Source organism: Eretmochelys imbricata, chromosome 6, assembly GCF_965152235.1.
Source record: "Eretmochelys imbricata isolate rEreImb1 chromosome 6, rEreImb1.hap1, whole genome shotgun sequence".
Taxonomy (NCBI): Eukaryota; Metazoa; Chordata; order Testudines; family Cheloniidae; genus Eretmochelys; species Eretmochelys imbricata.
The window spans coordinates 18,727,179-18,743,161 of NC_135577.1; the positions used below are offsets into that span (position 1 = coordinate 18,727,179).

The 15,983-nt window shown below is 46.4% G+C and overlaps 1 protein-coding gene across 1 annotated transcript in view; it reads right to left on the reverse strand.

Annotated features, from left to right (window-relative positions):
- LOC144266499 (NACHT, LRR and PYD domains-containing protein 12-like) overlaps window positions 1-15,983 on the reverse strand; it is a 171,717-nt gene that overhangs the window by 10,005 nt on the left and 145,729 nt on the right. The window contains exon 10 of the mRNA XM_077819933.1: window positions 7,750-7,920. Coding sequence (XP_077676059.1) covers window positions 7,750-7,920 — 171 coding nt within the window. The remainder of the gene's footprint in view (window positions 1-7,749; window positions 7,921-15,983) is intronic.

Below are 15,983 nucleotides of genomic sequence, written 5' to 3' on the forward strand. Positions count from 1 at the left end.
AGATTGAAGTAAAAATAGAAAAAGCTTTTCATGGTGGTTTCTATGTTTTTTGAAAGTGACTCACAGGGCCTGAGTCCTCATTTAAGAGTTAGGTCCAAAGTATTTTGAACGTAAAGAATTCAATGATCAACCTCATTCAACAGCAGAGTTGAGCAACAGTCAAATTTTCCATCCAGCAAAGAAATTCCGATATTTCAACTTTTGTTTTCATTCCGAAGCGTGACAAAAAGATGAGGTGTCAATTTTTGTGGAACAGAAATTAAAAAAAAAAATCAGTCTAGAAATGAAGGAACTTTTGGTTTCCGCCCTCTCAACCCAAATGAAATATTTTGCATTAAGCTTCACCTTCCTATTATTGTGCATTGCCTCCTGCAATTGTAGTATGGGAACCTCACGCAGCCACTCCCCCCTGTGCCCAGGGTTCCTGCATGGACTAGGTCTCCCATGATGCAGCCTCCATCCTCCCATGATGCATCACACCTTTTGGTCAGAGGAGAGCCCACACTGCACTGTGGGAGATGTAGACCTCCAGGGAGCCTAGCTCATAGAAGAATGATGACCTGAGGTATAACTCCCATAAGGCAATGTGCTAATAGGGACATACAGTTGAATGAAATGTTTTGGGTCAGTTCAACAAAAAAGTTCTGATTTAGGTTGAACCAACCCAAATCAAAAAAGAAAAAATCATTTTGATTTTTCTGATGAAAAATCAAAATATTTATGCAAAATCAAAATATTCTCACACACAAAGTTTCTATTTTGCGGAAGCTGCATTTTCCTTCAGGAAATCATTCCAGTGGTAAGTTCTTGACCAGCTCTTGACAATAGTCTCTGCACATGCCATTAGCTGCCAGAGCAAATTCTTCTAGTTTACCTATTGGAGCGTAAAATGTACATGATCAAGTAACAAACTCGGTTACTGCTACAGACCTGCAGGTCTCGCTCCTCAGGAGAGAACAGGATGCTGCAGGTGCACTCAGCAGGGGGATCTGTAGCTTAGTAGTGACTCCAACAGCCAGGGTGAGGGAAGGAAAATGGAGACGGGAAATCCCTGACAGGTGGCTTTTTCTCACTACTGGTTTGTGGATGGGCAAGGGTCTTTGATAGCAGATGGTTCCTGTCTACTGCAGGCCATGTAACGGAGAGTGGCACCTTCTCATCATCAAGAGAGAAGACAAGGAAGAGGCTAAACAGCAGGGATGGTGGGAATAAAAGGATAATACAAACAGCTCTGAGATGAGTCCTATCCATCCACAAACTGACAGGGAGAGCTCTGAGACCTGGATAGAGGCCTGGTGGGGTAGATGGCGACAGAAGCACCTCAGCCCTGCAGGTTATGGATCTGATGTTCTTGGGAGAGAAAAGGGGAACCTGCATTAGGCGTTAGTTTATTGGCTAAGAAAAGGAAATGAGAGCAACTGAGAAGTTAAAGCAGGTAAATTATATTAAGAGGTGAGTCACAGTTTGTAATTACAGATTGTGGCTGTGATGTAATAAATTGCCAGTGTCCTAAAAGTCTTTTCAGGGTACCCAGATTGTCTCTGGGGATCTCCGCTTTGCATCTAATTTCCTTGTAAGAGTCCAAACAGTCAGAGGTGAATGATCATTCCCTGAAACCAAATAGGCTGACAGCTTCTACCCACATGGGCTTTTCCTCTGATGATAGAAAGTGAAGAATGCCTTTAGAATCTCTGACCTCCGGTCATTATATACAATGGCCAGTTGCTTTGAAATTAGCATTTTACAAGGCTTTTTTTTTAAATGAATGAAATATAAAATCCCTCTGACTAAGAAAAGCTTCTGAGAGATTTGTTGTACGTCGACACCACCAACTGGAGATCACCACCAATTGTATTTCTCTGTGTTCTTTTTATTTTATTTTATATATATGCCTTATGACAACTGAATGTTAGAATTAGTTAAAGTGGGATAAATGTGTTAGTGGGAATAAAGAACTGATAACTAAGGATTATAAGTAGATGTAATAAGAAATGTTGGTGATTTGTGTTGTTCCGTGGTATAGTTTCTGGACCCCAGTGCTGGTCTATGTTAACCACTTCCAAGACTGCATGTGTTCTTTGTGTTCAGTACATATATCTTCATAAATGATCTGGAGGATGGTGTGGATTGCACTCTCAGCAAATTTGCGGATGATACTAAACTGGGAGGAGTGGTAGATACGCTGGAGGGGAGGGATAGGATACAGAAGGACCTAGACAAATTGGAGGATTGGGCCAAAAGAAATCTGATGAGGTTCAATAAGGATAAGTGCAGGGTCCTGCACTTAGGATGGAAGAATCCAATGCACCGCTACAGACTAGGGACCGAATGGCTAGGCAGCAGTTCTGCGGAAAAGGACCTAGGGGTGACAGTGGACGAGAAGCTGGATATGAGTCAGCAGTGTGCCCTTGTTGCCAAGAAGGCCAATGGCATTTTGGGATGTATAAGTAGGGGCATTGCGAGCAGATCGAGGGACGTGATCGTTCCCCTCTATTCGACATTGGTGAGGCCTCATCTGGAGTACTGTGTCCAGTTTTGGGCCCCACACTACAAGAAGGATGTGGATAAATTGGAGAGAGTCCAGCGAAGGGCAACAAAAATTAGGGGTCTAGAACACATGACTTATGAGGAGAGGCTGAGGGAGCTGGGATTGTTTAGCCTGCAGAAGAGAAGAATGAGGGGGGATTTGATAGCTGCTTTCAACTACCTGAAAGGGGGTTCCAAAGAGGATGGCTCTAGACTGTTCTCAATGGTAGCAGATGACAGAACGAGGAGTAATGGTCTCAAGTTGCAGTGGGGGAGGTTTAGATTGGATATTAGGAAAAACTTTTTCACTAAGAGGGTGGTGAAACACTGGAATGCGTTACCTAGGGAGGTGGTAGAATCTCCTTCCTTAGAGGTTTTTAAGGTCAGGCTTGACAAAGCCCTGGCTGGGATGATTTAACTGGGAATTGGTCCTGCTTCGAGCAGGGGGTTGGACTAGATGACTTTCAGGGGTCCCTTCCAACCCTGATATTCTATGATTCTATGATTCTACATGCCTAGTATATTTGTTTATCTACACCTGACAGATAAACTGCCTTGTATTTACATATGTGGTTCTGGGGGAATTTATAAAGTGTTGGTCAGTTAAGAGCCCCATGTGTCCTGATCTGAGAAATACTGTCCAAGGAAAAAGCTGACTTGAAAAGAACCTAGCATTAACATTAGTCTGCTAACACTCTGGCTAAACGCATTTCAGATTGGCTAATCTAGTTTGTTACATTTCAGCTTGAAAATCTAATCGGCCCCCTGGCAAATTCATAAAATAGCCCCACATTGACACAGCTGTGGGTTACGCTTGGTATTATATGGTATTGGGCCAATGTCCTTTGCATAGAATTCTACCATGTGCAGCAATTTCATCTCTTTTATTATTAAATTAAATTGTAATGGGCTTCTTCTCCCCCAGTGGCTGGGCTGCAGGGGGTTGTGGCGAGAGAGAGAGAGAGGCTGAGGGAATGGGAAATTGAAACAAAGTGTTCTTATGGTTGGTGGTGCTGCCCGTTTCTGCTCCATTGAAACAGGTACTGCTGTGTTAAGAGATTTTTCGATTTTAGGTATTGTGGTCTAGCCTCATTCCTTCCAATACCCCTGATGTTACAATATATATTGTACCAGTGTGGTTCTATGGTGGGGGTACAAGGGATTATTCCCCTGGCCGGCCATCTACAATTACTTTGTCATGCTGTTGTGAGGTTGGTCATTTTTTGTTTCTTGTCTGAGCCTGTGAAAGGTTGTTTTGGAAGTGGGTAGTACTGGAGCCAAACTGCTCTTCTTGTATCTCCCTGATTTCACCATTTATAGATGGCCTTAAAACCACAGCAGCTTTAAGGAGCTTCTTTCTGGGCCTTTCTTTCACATTAATTAGTACTTTTGTAGGGTCATAATTATTTTCTGACATCTAGCTGTATTAGGAAGACAGCCTGAAATATAGGGCATGTATCAGAGGGCTGGTATGAGTCCTAAGGCCTGGGTTAAAGTAATGATCAAAACTTGGTAATATAAAGCAAAGTCAGGTTGTGAACAACAGACAGGCCCTGCTCACAGAATTTGGCAAGCATAGGACTGATATTGCTAGGCACAGAACACTAGTGCAAGCACATTCCAGAAAGGTGGTACCAGAACACCTTGATACAGGCAAACTCCCCATAGATAACAAGAACATAGTGACCCATCCTAAGGATAAGGTCAGGATGACAGCATGACAAATAGGGATGTTATGATCCACCCAACATGTACAATGTAATAGCAGCATCTTGATACGTCAGGAGTGAGGTGTAACTTGTTTGTATCTGTATATAAAAATGTATCGCAGAGGGGCTGTCTTTGTCCAGCTTAGGGGGCACTGGAAAATCCTGCCACTGACTGAGCTTAGTCCATTGTCAGGGGGCACATATTTGTAGTAAATCCCGTAGTCTACTGGAAATTATTACTGTGCTTCGTTTTCCAATAAACCTGGTCGTGTGCCTTCGTACCTTATCTGATTCTGTGATCACTGGGGGTTCTCTTGGGGTGTGCTTTGCCAGCTGTCTATGCAGAGCCAGGGCAGCACACAGAGGGAGCACATGCATGCAGCCAAACAGTTATCAACATTTGACCGAGTGACATCTGACAACAATAGGCAGTATTGCCAATTGCAGAAGTTCAAAAGTCAGACTTCAAGATCCCAAAATCATGATTTAAATGAATGCTTTTGTGTTTATTTTTCTTAGCCTGCTAGTTCCTGAGTGTGTAGGTTACACATGGTTCACATTCTTAATCTTTTCTCCACCATTCTGAGGGCCTAGAAACATAATTATCCATAAATTTTAAGCTGAAATTCTAAATTATTCACATGACTCCAGGAGCTGAGGCCCAAAAATTCCAAGTATTGTAATCATCACAATAAAATGGCAGGTGATGCTTTGCAAAGTGGATTGTGTAATATGGCTACCAGCACTTAAGTTTCATGAACATATATGGTCAGTAATCAGTAAGGCTAGAATATACCCCACACACAACAGCCAGCATGTGTCTCTCAAAGGGAAGTGTTCTGTTTAACCAGTGCTTTGAAAGCATATGCCACAATATAGTCATCATGCACGAGGACAACCCCCACCCATGACCAATCAATTGCAATTTTGGGCTCTACATTAATCTCAAGTTAGTTCAGTGCTAGTGCCCAGTGACAATATATATATTTTTTAATTCCCTAAAGCTTTTCTCTCATATGTGTCACCCCAGGGCCATCCTCTACATTCTGAGTAGAACACTCAATTGTGAGACATTAAGGCTCCTTTTGCTGAGACATTGTAACATGCTGTCACAAGGTGCACTGTCCCTTTAAGGGAGCTGCCAGATTTAGCTCTGTGGTCTTGGTTTCTACCCTGATGGGGGTTTCTGGTTGGTGTAATCCAGAGGGACGCCAAAGTGGAACTCTGGTTAAATAGCTCTGCCTTAATAACCTTAACCATATAAAAAAGACAATGTCCATTAAAAAGGCACATTTCTGAAATCAAGAAACACAAGAATGAACACAGCTTCCTGCAAGAGAAAGCCTGGTTGTGCAGTTAAAACCCTGGATGAGAACTTGGGAGATCTGTATTCAGTTCCTGACTCTACCATACACTACCTGTGTGACCTTGGGAAAGTCGTTCCATCTTTCTAGGTCTCATTTTTTCATCTGAAAAAGTGGGAATAATATTTCCTTCCCCTTGCCTTTGTCCTGGAATGAGATGGTCACACAGCATAAAGGGCTGTCTCCTCTTTCAGGGTTCTCAGCCCAACACCAAACTCCCAAGCAGAAATCTGCCTCCAGAATAGGCTGTAATCAAAGTGCAATGCAGACAGCAAACTCTCTGGCTTCTTACACAATTCCCTCCTTCCCAAAACTACATCTCCACCAAACCTTACGAAACCCAATAAAACTAACACAACACGTGTCACCCCAAGACTAAACCTTGCTTACGTGCCAAAAAAGAACTAGGATGACTATAAATGAACTGACTGGTGACACCTGCCAATACAACATGTCTAGTGCCTAACACACTGAGGCCCTGATCGCGGCTGGGGCACTTAAGCAATACTGTAATACACTAATTACATGACAAATCTTGTTGAATTCAGAGTTAAGGTTGGCAAGTGATAGCTTATGCCCTTCTCACACTTCAGAAAACTAGGAAATAGAGAGTGAAGGTAAACACCCACACAACCTTAACTCTGCCCCCTTGGAGCTGGCAAGAGTCACTGGGAATAAGTGCATGCCCTCCAGATGAATTCACGGTGTCAGGTGTAACTGTATTGAATAGTGGAGGAAGAAGCTGAAGCAGCCGGGAAGAGCTGTGACTGTGATACAAGGAGCTCTGTGTCTGAGTCTTCCTCCTGTATATTCTCAAAAGAAAGAGGTTCATGTGAGCCATGAGGTTCCAGGCTGCATCATTCCAGTAGAGAATTGTGGAGGTTGTGTCAGTAGCAGGGCACGGGGTGCGATGGCTATTGTCAGTAGTGAGGTGGGATGTGAGAGCAGTCTGTGGATTTAATGATGGGTAGGGGAAAGTACAGGTTGAGGTAGTAACCTGTGTGCAAGTCTGAAGGGATTGTAAAGGGTATGAAGGGGTTGTTAAATTTTACAAATGTGGCATTCTCTCAGCGGAGTAGGCTCAGTGTTTGAGTGTAGGGCAAGGGCAGGTAGCATCAGTCCAGCAAATGAAATGACAGATGGCAAACGTGTATGTTATGGTCATTCTGAGACATCATTCAGAGAGGGCAGAGTTAAGGTTGTGTGGGCATTTAACTTAATTTAATTTTTCCCACATATTTAAGTTCATTCTCAGATTTCCCACCTCAAAGGTGAAGACTCAGACTGGTGTTATATGGCCCATTCAGTTAATGAGATGTTCACAGCTGAAAGAGACTACCGCATGGGGATGAGTATAGCCTGAAAAATAGCTCAGATATATGAACTGCTCCATTCCTTTCAGTGGTTTTTCCCTTCCCCCTCCTCAGCGCTGCAGAGTTTCTGATATGTTCCAAGCGTATCAGTTCTTAGCTCCTTGCCCTAGTCTCAGCACTGTGTTCTTGGTGCATCTCTGAACATGCCATTTCTAAGCTATTGGGCAGGGATTCCCCAGACCTTGGCTCTCATGTGGAGTAGGAAAATGGGCTCAGACACCCACAGCAAGCAATCCCCCTGTCACATGGCTCACATGAGGGCAGCAGGGATGGGGGAGGACACATCGCTGTAGAGGGGCTGGGGAAACACAGGTTGTGGCTCACACAAACTATTTTCCTCCTGTGCCCATTGCAGACCCTCATGTCCCCCTCTCCAGCTCCCATCCATCTCCTTCCCACTCCTGCTAGACCCCCATTTTCTGAGCCTCAACCCCTCCTCCCACCTATTCTTTCACCCCCAATTGTCCTCCCCTCCTAACGAGCAGTTGCTTGTGTAGTTATTTTATTTTCAAACAATAGTTTCAGCACCTTCTGCATATTCTGCCACACTCAGATCCTGTTTCCCTCCAATTAAAATCCCCCTGTAACAGAGGCAGATTGGAGCAATACGCCTGCTTCTTTTACTTCAGATTTCTGCCCTGGGTTGGATTTGGACTCACAGTGCCAGGGGTGGTACACAGATGCAGTTATTGTAACATTCCCCGGAGATACCCAAGTCCTGTGATGGGTGGTTTTCCAGATAGTAGCCTCTCCCTCTCTCTGCCGGCTGTTACTTACTCCAGTCTCTGCAGTTTGAAGTTTGGGTGTGTCAGCCCCTTACACAGCAGCCGCACTCCGGCATCTCCCAGATTATTACCACGCAGGTTCAGCTCTGTCAGGCTCTGGCTGGTTTTGAGAACAGGGGCGAGATCCCCGCAGCCAGCAGCTGTCACACCGCAGCTCCGCAAGCTGCAGGAGAGAGAAAGACGGAGAAGGGAGATCATGATATGAATGGGGATCGTCACAGCTGCTCAAACAGGTGGCCCCACCCACCAGCCCCTCTGTCTGACCCATCAGCATCGAGAATGAGCCAGAAATCCTGCTACAGACTCTGTCCGAAAACCCACCTCTTGTCCAGTGAGAAATCAGCAGTGGGTGGGACTTCCTGTCTAAACTCCACCCCTTGCCCTTTGCCCTTCACCAAGCAACAGCAAGAATAGGGAGAAGGGCCGAGACACCTCCAACCTCTGCCACGGACGAATGAGGAATAACCTTTTGGGAAAGACTCCTTCCTAAGCCCCGCCCCCTCACCCTTTCCATTGGCCTACCACAATTCAGAAAGAGTAAAAAGTTGCCCTTTAAGTCCTGCCCACTCAGCTCCTGACCAATCAGGTTGGTCTTACGACTGATCAGCCCCAGGACGGTGCGACCCAATCAGAGCAGGTCCATTGTTACAGGGCACCTGCAGGGGGAGCCCCCTCCTCAGACAGCTGGGCCAGGCTCAGAGCAGCAGCAGCTGGGAGATCCTGACCCTCCGCGATCCCGGCACAGACGTCTCCTGTCTCTGCCCCGCCTCTGACCCTCAGGCCTGGGGAGGAGAGGCAGCTGCGAGGCCCAGCACTGGCAGCATCACACCCACCTTCCTCTGAGACCAGGGATCATCAAAGCATGAAAGACAAGGAGAAGAAGATCCCCCTGGCAGGGAGTTCCCCAGGGTTTGAGGAGGGAAGAGCCCCTGAAAGGAGGGCGACTGTGTGACGCTTTTTGCAGCGCCTGTTTCAGAGTCTCTGGTGAGGTTATAAAAGCAGAAGTTTTGCTGGTTTCTGTAACCCCCTTGCAGAGCCTGGGCTCCTGATGGAGCTGCTAGCCAAGTGAAGTGGTAACCATGGCAGCAGGCTGGCTATGTCCATGTGCACTTCAAGGACCACCCGCAAGTATAACTGTCTTTGTCCTCCTTCGAGGCCTCACAATGAGCGCCCTGCACACCCAAACATGATCCCACCCCCACCTGCTAAATCTTGCACACATGTTGAGAAACCCCTTCCACCAGAGCTGTCATCTGCACGGCCTCCTTCATCACCTCATTTGCCTTAAAATATTGTTACTCTGCCAAATGGGGAGGTCTGACGGGACCCCCGGGGTGCAACTTGTAACTGTGGGACCGCGGTATCCCCTTTACTCTCTATTTTGGGTGGTCTCTCACAATGCCAGACTGGTGGCAAGCAGCAAACCCCTCCAGGTGCTCCTACAACTCAGTACAGCTGCGTGTGGAGCCTCATATCCAGCTAGATTCCGTGAATGCTCCCAGAGCCACGCATAAATCACAGAGAAAGGCCTCAACGAAATCCCCCCAGCTCCATGAGTTGAACTTTAGGAATATACCGTCTTGCACTGCTCAAGACCCTTTCTTGAGAAATGGAAGTTTATTGATTGGAAATTAAATGGAAAGTGGACATTCACCAGCCTTTGTAAACTGAGCAGATTTACGGAGCACTTCAATCAAACTCTCTGGTAAGGATAAACATTAAACTAAGCCGTGGTCTACACTAGGAGTTGTGGTTGAATTTAGCAGCGTTAAATCGATTTAACCCTGTACCTGTCCACACGACGAAGCCTTTTTTTCGACTTAAAGGGCTCTTAAAATCGATTTCCTTACTCCATCCCCGACAAGGGGATTAGTGCTGAAATCGGCCTTGCTGGCTTGAATTTGGGGTACTGTGGATGCAATTAGATGGTATTGGCCTCCAGGAACTATCCCAGAGTGCTGCATTGTGACCGCTCTGGACAGGACTCTCAACAGGACAGGAAAAGGCTCGCGAACTTTTGAATTTCAATTTCCTGTTTAGCCAGAATGGAAAACTTCAGGTGACCATCAGCAGAGGTGACCATGATGGAGTCCCAGAATCGCAAAAGAGCTCCAGAATGGACCGAACGGGAGGTACGGGATCTGATCGCTGTATGGGGAGAGGAATCCGTGCTATCAGAACTCCGTTCCAGTTTTCGAAATGTCAAAACATTTGTCAAAATCTCCCAGGAGAATGACAGGACATGAGGACAGAGGCCATAACAGGGACCCGAAGCAATGCCGCGTGAAACTTAAGGAGCTGAGGCAAGCCTACCAAAAAACCAGAGAGGTGAATGGCCGCTCTGGGTCCGAGCCCCAAACATGCCGCTTCTATGATGAGTTGCATGCCATTTTAGGGGGTTCAGCCACCACTACCCTAGCTGTGTTGTTTGACTCCTTCAATGGAGATGGAGGCAACATGAAAACAGGTTTTGGGGACGAGGAAGATGATGATGATGAGGTTGTAGATAGCTCACAGCAAGCAGAGAAACCGTTTTTCCTGACAGCCAGGAATGGTTTCTCATACGGACCTGGAGGCAGTACCCCCCGAACCCACCCAAGGCTGCCTTCCGGACCCGCCAGGCAGAGAAGGGACCTCTGGTGAGTGTACCTTTTAAAATACTATACACGGTTTAAAAGCAAGCATGTGTAATGATTAATTTGCCCTGGCATTCGTGGCTCTCCTAGATATACTCCCAAAGCCTTTGCAAAAGGTTTCTGGGGAGGGCAGCCTTATTCCATCCACCATGGTAGGACACTTTACCACTCCAGGCCAGTGGCACGTACTCGGGAATCATTGTAGAACAAAGCATTGCAGTGTATGTTTGCTGGCGTTCAAACAACATCCGTTCTTTATCTCTCTGTGTTATCCTCAGGAGAGTGATATCGTTCATGGTCACCTGGTTGAAATGGGGTGCTTTTCTTAAGGGGACACTCAGAGGTGCCCGTTCCTGCTGGGCTGTTTGCCTGTGGCTGAACAGAAATGTTCCCTGCTGTTAGCCATGGGGAAGGGGGGGGGGGCTAGCTAAGCGCTGTGGGGAGGCAAAATGCGACCTTGTAACGAAAGCACATGTGCTATGTATGTAATGTTAACAGCAAGGTTTATCGTGAAAGAGTGTACCCATTGTTCTATAAAATGTGTCTTTTTAAATACCACTGTCCCTTTTTTTTTCTCCACCAGCTGCATGTGTTTCAAGGATCACAGGATCTTCTCCTTCCCAGAGGCTAGAGAAGATTAGAAGGCGAAAAAAACGCACTCGTGATGAAATGTTCTCTGAGCTCATGCTGTCCTCCCACATTGACAGAGCACAGACGAATGCATGGAGGCAGACAATGTCAGAGTGCAGGAAAGCACAAAATGACTGGGAGGAGAGATGGCAGGCTGAAGAGAGGAAGTGGCGGGCTGAAGAGAGGGCTGAAGCTGAAAGGTGGCGGCAGCGTAATGAGAGGAGGCAGGATTCAATGCTGAGGCTGCTGGAGGATCAAACCAATATGCTCCAGCGTATGGTTGAGCTGCAGGAAAGGCAGCAGGAGCACAGACCGTCGCTACAACCCCTCCTCCCCAAGTTCCATAGCCTCCTCACCCAGACGCCCAAGAACGCGGTGGGGGGGCCTCTGGCCACCCAGCCACTCCACCCCAGAGGACTGCCCAAGCAACAGAAGGCTGGCATTCAATAAGTTTTAAAGTTTTAAACTTTTAAAGTGCTGTGTGGCCTTGTCCTTCCCTCCTCCACCACCTCTCCTGGGTTACCTTGGTAGTTATCCCCCTATTTGTGTGATGAATGAATAAAGAATGTATGAATGTGAAGCAACAATGACTTTATTGCCTCTGCAAGTGCTGATCAAAGTGAGGTGGGGAGGGTGGTTAGCCTACAGGGAAGTAGAGTGAACCAAGGGGCGGGGGGTTTCATCAAGGAGAAACAATCAGAACTTTCACACCGTAGCCTGTCCAGTCATGAAACTGGTTTTCAAAGCTTCTCTGATGCTCACCACGCCCTGCTGTGCTCTTCTAACCGCCCTGGTGTCTGGCTGTGCGTAACCAGCAGCCAGGTGATTTGCCTCAACCTCCCACCCCGCCATAAATGTCTCCCCCTTACTCTCACAGATATTGTGGAGCACACAGCAAGCAGTAATAACAGTGGGAATATTGGTTTCGCCGAGGTCTAACTGAGTCAGTAAACTGCGCCAGCGCGCTTTTAAATGTCCAAATGCACATTCTACCACCATTCTGCACTTGCTCAGCCTGTAGTTGAACAGCTCCTGACTACTGTCCAGGCTGCCTGTGTATGGCTTCATGAGCCATGGCATTAAGGCGATAGGCTGGGTCTCCAAGGATAACTATAGGCATTTCAACATCCCCATTGTTTATTTTCTGGTCTGGGAATAAAGTCCCTTCCTGCAGCTTTTGAAACAGACCAGAGTTCCTGAAGATGCGAGCGTCATGTACCTTTCCCGGCCATTCCTCGTTGATGTTGGTGAAACGTCCCTTGTGATCCAGCAGTGCTTGCAGCAATATTGAAAAGTACCCCTTGCGGTTTATGTACTCGCCGGCTTGGTGCTCCGGTGCCAAGATAGGGGTATGGGTTCCATCTATGGCCCCACCACAGTTAGGGAATCCCATTGCAGCAAAGCCATCCACTATGACCTGCACATTTCCCAGGGTCACTACCCTTGATAGCAGCAGATCTTTGATTGTGTTGGCTACTTGCATCACAGTAGCCCCCCACAGTAGATTTGCCCACTCCAAATTGATTCCCGACTGACCGGTAGCTGTCTGGCGTTGCAAGCTTCCACAGGGCTATTGCCACTTGCTTCTCAACTGTGAGGGCTGCTCTCATCTTGGTATTCATGCGCTTCAGGGCAGAGGAAAGCAATTCACAAAGTTCCATGAAAGTGCCCTTATGCATGCGAAAGTTTTGCAGCCACTGGGAATCGTCCCAGACCCGCAACACTATGAGGTCCCACCAGTCTGTGCTTGTTTCCCGGGCCCAGAATCGGCATTCCATGGCATGAACCTGCCCCATTAGCACCATGATGCCTGCATTGCCAGGGCCCATGCTTTGAGAGAAGTCTGTGTCCATGTCCTCATCACTCTCGTCACCGTGCTGACATTGCCTACTCGCCCGGTTTCGCTTTGCCAGGTTCTGGTGCTGCATATACTGCTGGATAATGCGTGTGGTGTTTAATGTGCTCCTAAATTGCCAAAGTGATCTGAGCGGGCTCCATGCTTGCCGTGGTATGGCGTCTGCACAGAAAAAAGGTGTGGAACGATTGTCTGCCATTGCTCTGATGGAGGGAGGGGCGACTGACGACATGGCTTACAGGGTTGGCTTACAGGGAATTAAAATCAACAAAGGGGGTGGCTTTACATCAAGGAGAAACAAAAACAACTGTCACACAGAATGTCCCCCTCAAGTATTGAACTCAAAACCCTGGGTTTATCAGGCCAATACTCAACCTACTAAGCTATCCCTCCCTCTCGTATTTCCTGGCTGCTCGGCAGCAGATGGTGCAATAGGACTGCTAGCCATCCTCATCTCCTGCCTGCTCGGCAGAAGATGGTACAATTGGACTGCCTACAGGACTAAAGAGAATGACCTGGTCGAGTCACTCCTAATTTAGTCCCTGCGCCCATGTCTGCCCAGGCGCTCTTGACCGACCTTACTGAGGCAGCCAGGAGCACCTCGGACAAGACGATGACGGCTACCAGTCCTACTGTACCGTCTGCTGCCACAAGGCAATGGGTTGCTGCTGTTGTGTAGCAATGCAGTACCGCATCTGCCAGCACCCAGGAGACATATGGTGACAGTGAGCTGAGCGGGCTCCATGCTTGCCGTGGTATGGCGTCTACACAGGTAACTCAGGAAAAAAGACATAAAACGATTGTCTGCTGTTGCTTTCACAGAGGGAGGGAGGGCCTGATGACATGTACCCAGAACCACCCGCGACAATGTTTTTTGCCCCATCAGGCACTGGGATCTCAACCCAGAATTCCAATGGGCAGCGGAGACTGTGGGAACTGTGGGATAGCTACCCACAGTGCAACACTCCGGAAGTCTACGCTTGCCTCGGTACTGTGGAAGCACTCCGCTAAGTTAATGCACTTAATGCACTTAGAGCATTTTGTGTGGGGACACACACAATCGACTATATAAAAATGATTTCTAAAAAAACGACTTCTATAAATTCGACCTAATTTCATAGTGTAGACATACCATAGGTTTATTGATTACAAAAGGTTGATTTTAAGTGATTAGAAGTGATAGGCAAAAAGTCAGAGTTAGTTACCAAAGAAAACAAAATAAGTGCACAGTCTGAATCTTAAACCTGTAAGACACTAGGTAGTATTTAGAGCAAGCAGTTTTCTCACCCCACTGGATGTTACAGTTCATAAAACACCGGGAGCTAGTATCTGGGCGTTTCCCAAACCCACAGCATATTTTAGTGACAACCTTATAACACAATTTTCATAACTTTATATTCATTAGTGATATACAAATTTAGATGGAACAATGGGTTTCAGCAGATCATAACCTTTCCCATGATACCTTACATGGCCTGCTTTGTATGCAATATCACAGTTACATACAAATGATGAATATGGGGGTCACAGGGCGCTCCCTCAGAGTGTAGAGTGTCACAGAAGGGAAATCTCCTCATTTGGGAGAGAAAAAAGCCCCTGAATTTGTATAAGGGAGAGAAGCCCCCGTGCCTTGGTCAGCACCCAGAGTCTATAAGGGTTTGAGGAGACCCCAACGTATTTTGGAGGCAGAAGAAGAGGAGCCTGCAATGGAGGGAGGGGAGAGATTCTAAGATTGGGTTGAAGAGGGGGGAGAAAAAACCCAAAGGCATAGGTGGGAATCTGAGGGGATGAAGCCTAATTTGGGGAGGGGTGAAGAGAAGAGGGCATCCAAGTTGAAGCAGAAGAGAAGAACCCCACAAGATTTAAAGGCTAAAAGAGAGAGGGGGAGAGAGGACACCTGCGAAGGTGAGGAGAGAGTCCATCGTTACTGAGCTCAGAGGCAAGAATAACCCGATTTTTCTTTCTAACACAATGTTAAGTGGAAAATAAAGGGTTTTCAGTCCTGATTTAATGATAAACCTGAATGGAAACTTAATCCCGGCGCTGCTCATGCCCCTCCATACATTCTCCAATTGACTCAAGTTGATGCTGGGTTTTAGAATATAGTTGTGTATGCATCTGTTGGCAAATAATCATATCTATTTAGGGTCTTGTGGTTTTGATGCACTTCTATATTAACAATATGTAATTTGAGACACTAGAAAGTTATTCCAGTGCAGAACTCCAGATGAACACCATGAATGCTCTTATTAGACTTATTGCATGGAATTTTGCCTTTGAAATGTCTGAAGACCTTCAAATATACTGGAAACGGCACCTGACATTTCAAAAATATTTGGGAGATGGCCACCCTCCACCTCCAGGGAACTCTACCTGGATTTTGTTTTGCCTCTTTATAACTTCAGATGTTTGTGTGTGTCTGGTCTGGTCAGCAGTCAGAGCTTTTTGAATTTTTCTGACACACTTCAACAAATCACGTGTATCATGGTCAGAAAATCTATCAGTAGTACTGGCCCTAATTTTTAAATGCTGATTGTTAAGGAGCCCTACAACCATATAAAAGAGAGGCTGTGTCCAATCCAAAAAGCACATTTCTGAGACAGAAAATACAAGAGAATAACAACGGTTCTCTGCAGGAGAAAGGATGCTTTTGTAGATAAAGCCCTGGACTAGAACTCAGAAATCTGTGGTTCAGCTCCTGGCTCTACCACCCACTCCCTCATGTGACTTTGGGCAAGTCACTCTATCTTTATGGGTCTCAATTTTCCATCTGGAAAATGGGAATAATTATATTTTCTTCCCCCATTCTTTGTCTTTCTGGTCTCTTATAGCAGGGTGATGCTATAGTTAAAGGTTTAGACCACGTTTCTGTTTAAAATTCAACTCTTCTAACCATTCTAAAATCCACACAGTTACTCAGATTGCCTTGAAAGTTGTGTGAGCCTCATGAGTGCCTGGATTCTGTACATGTTCCAAACTTTTAGATGTTTGACCAAGTTGTTCCCAAGATACAGTCTCAGGGAAAAAAACAGCTTTTCTTAAAGATGACAGATTTCAGCAGCCTTTCTGTGCTCTTAGGGTGTGTCTACACTGCAGTTAGACGCC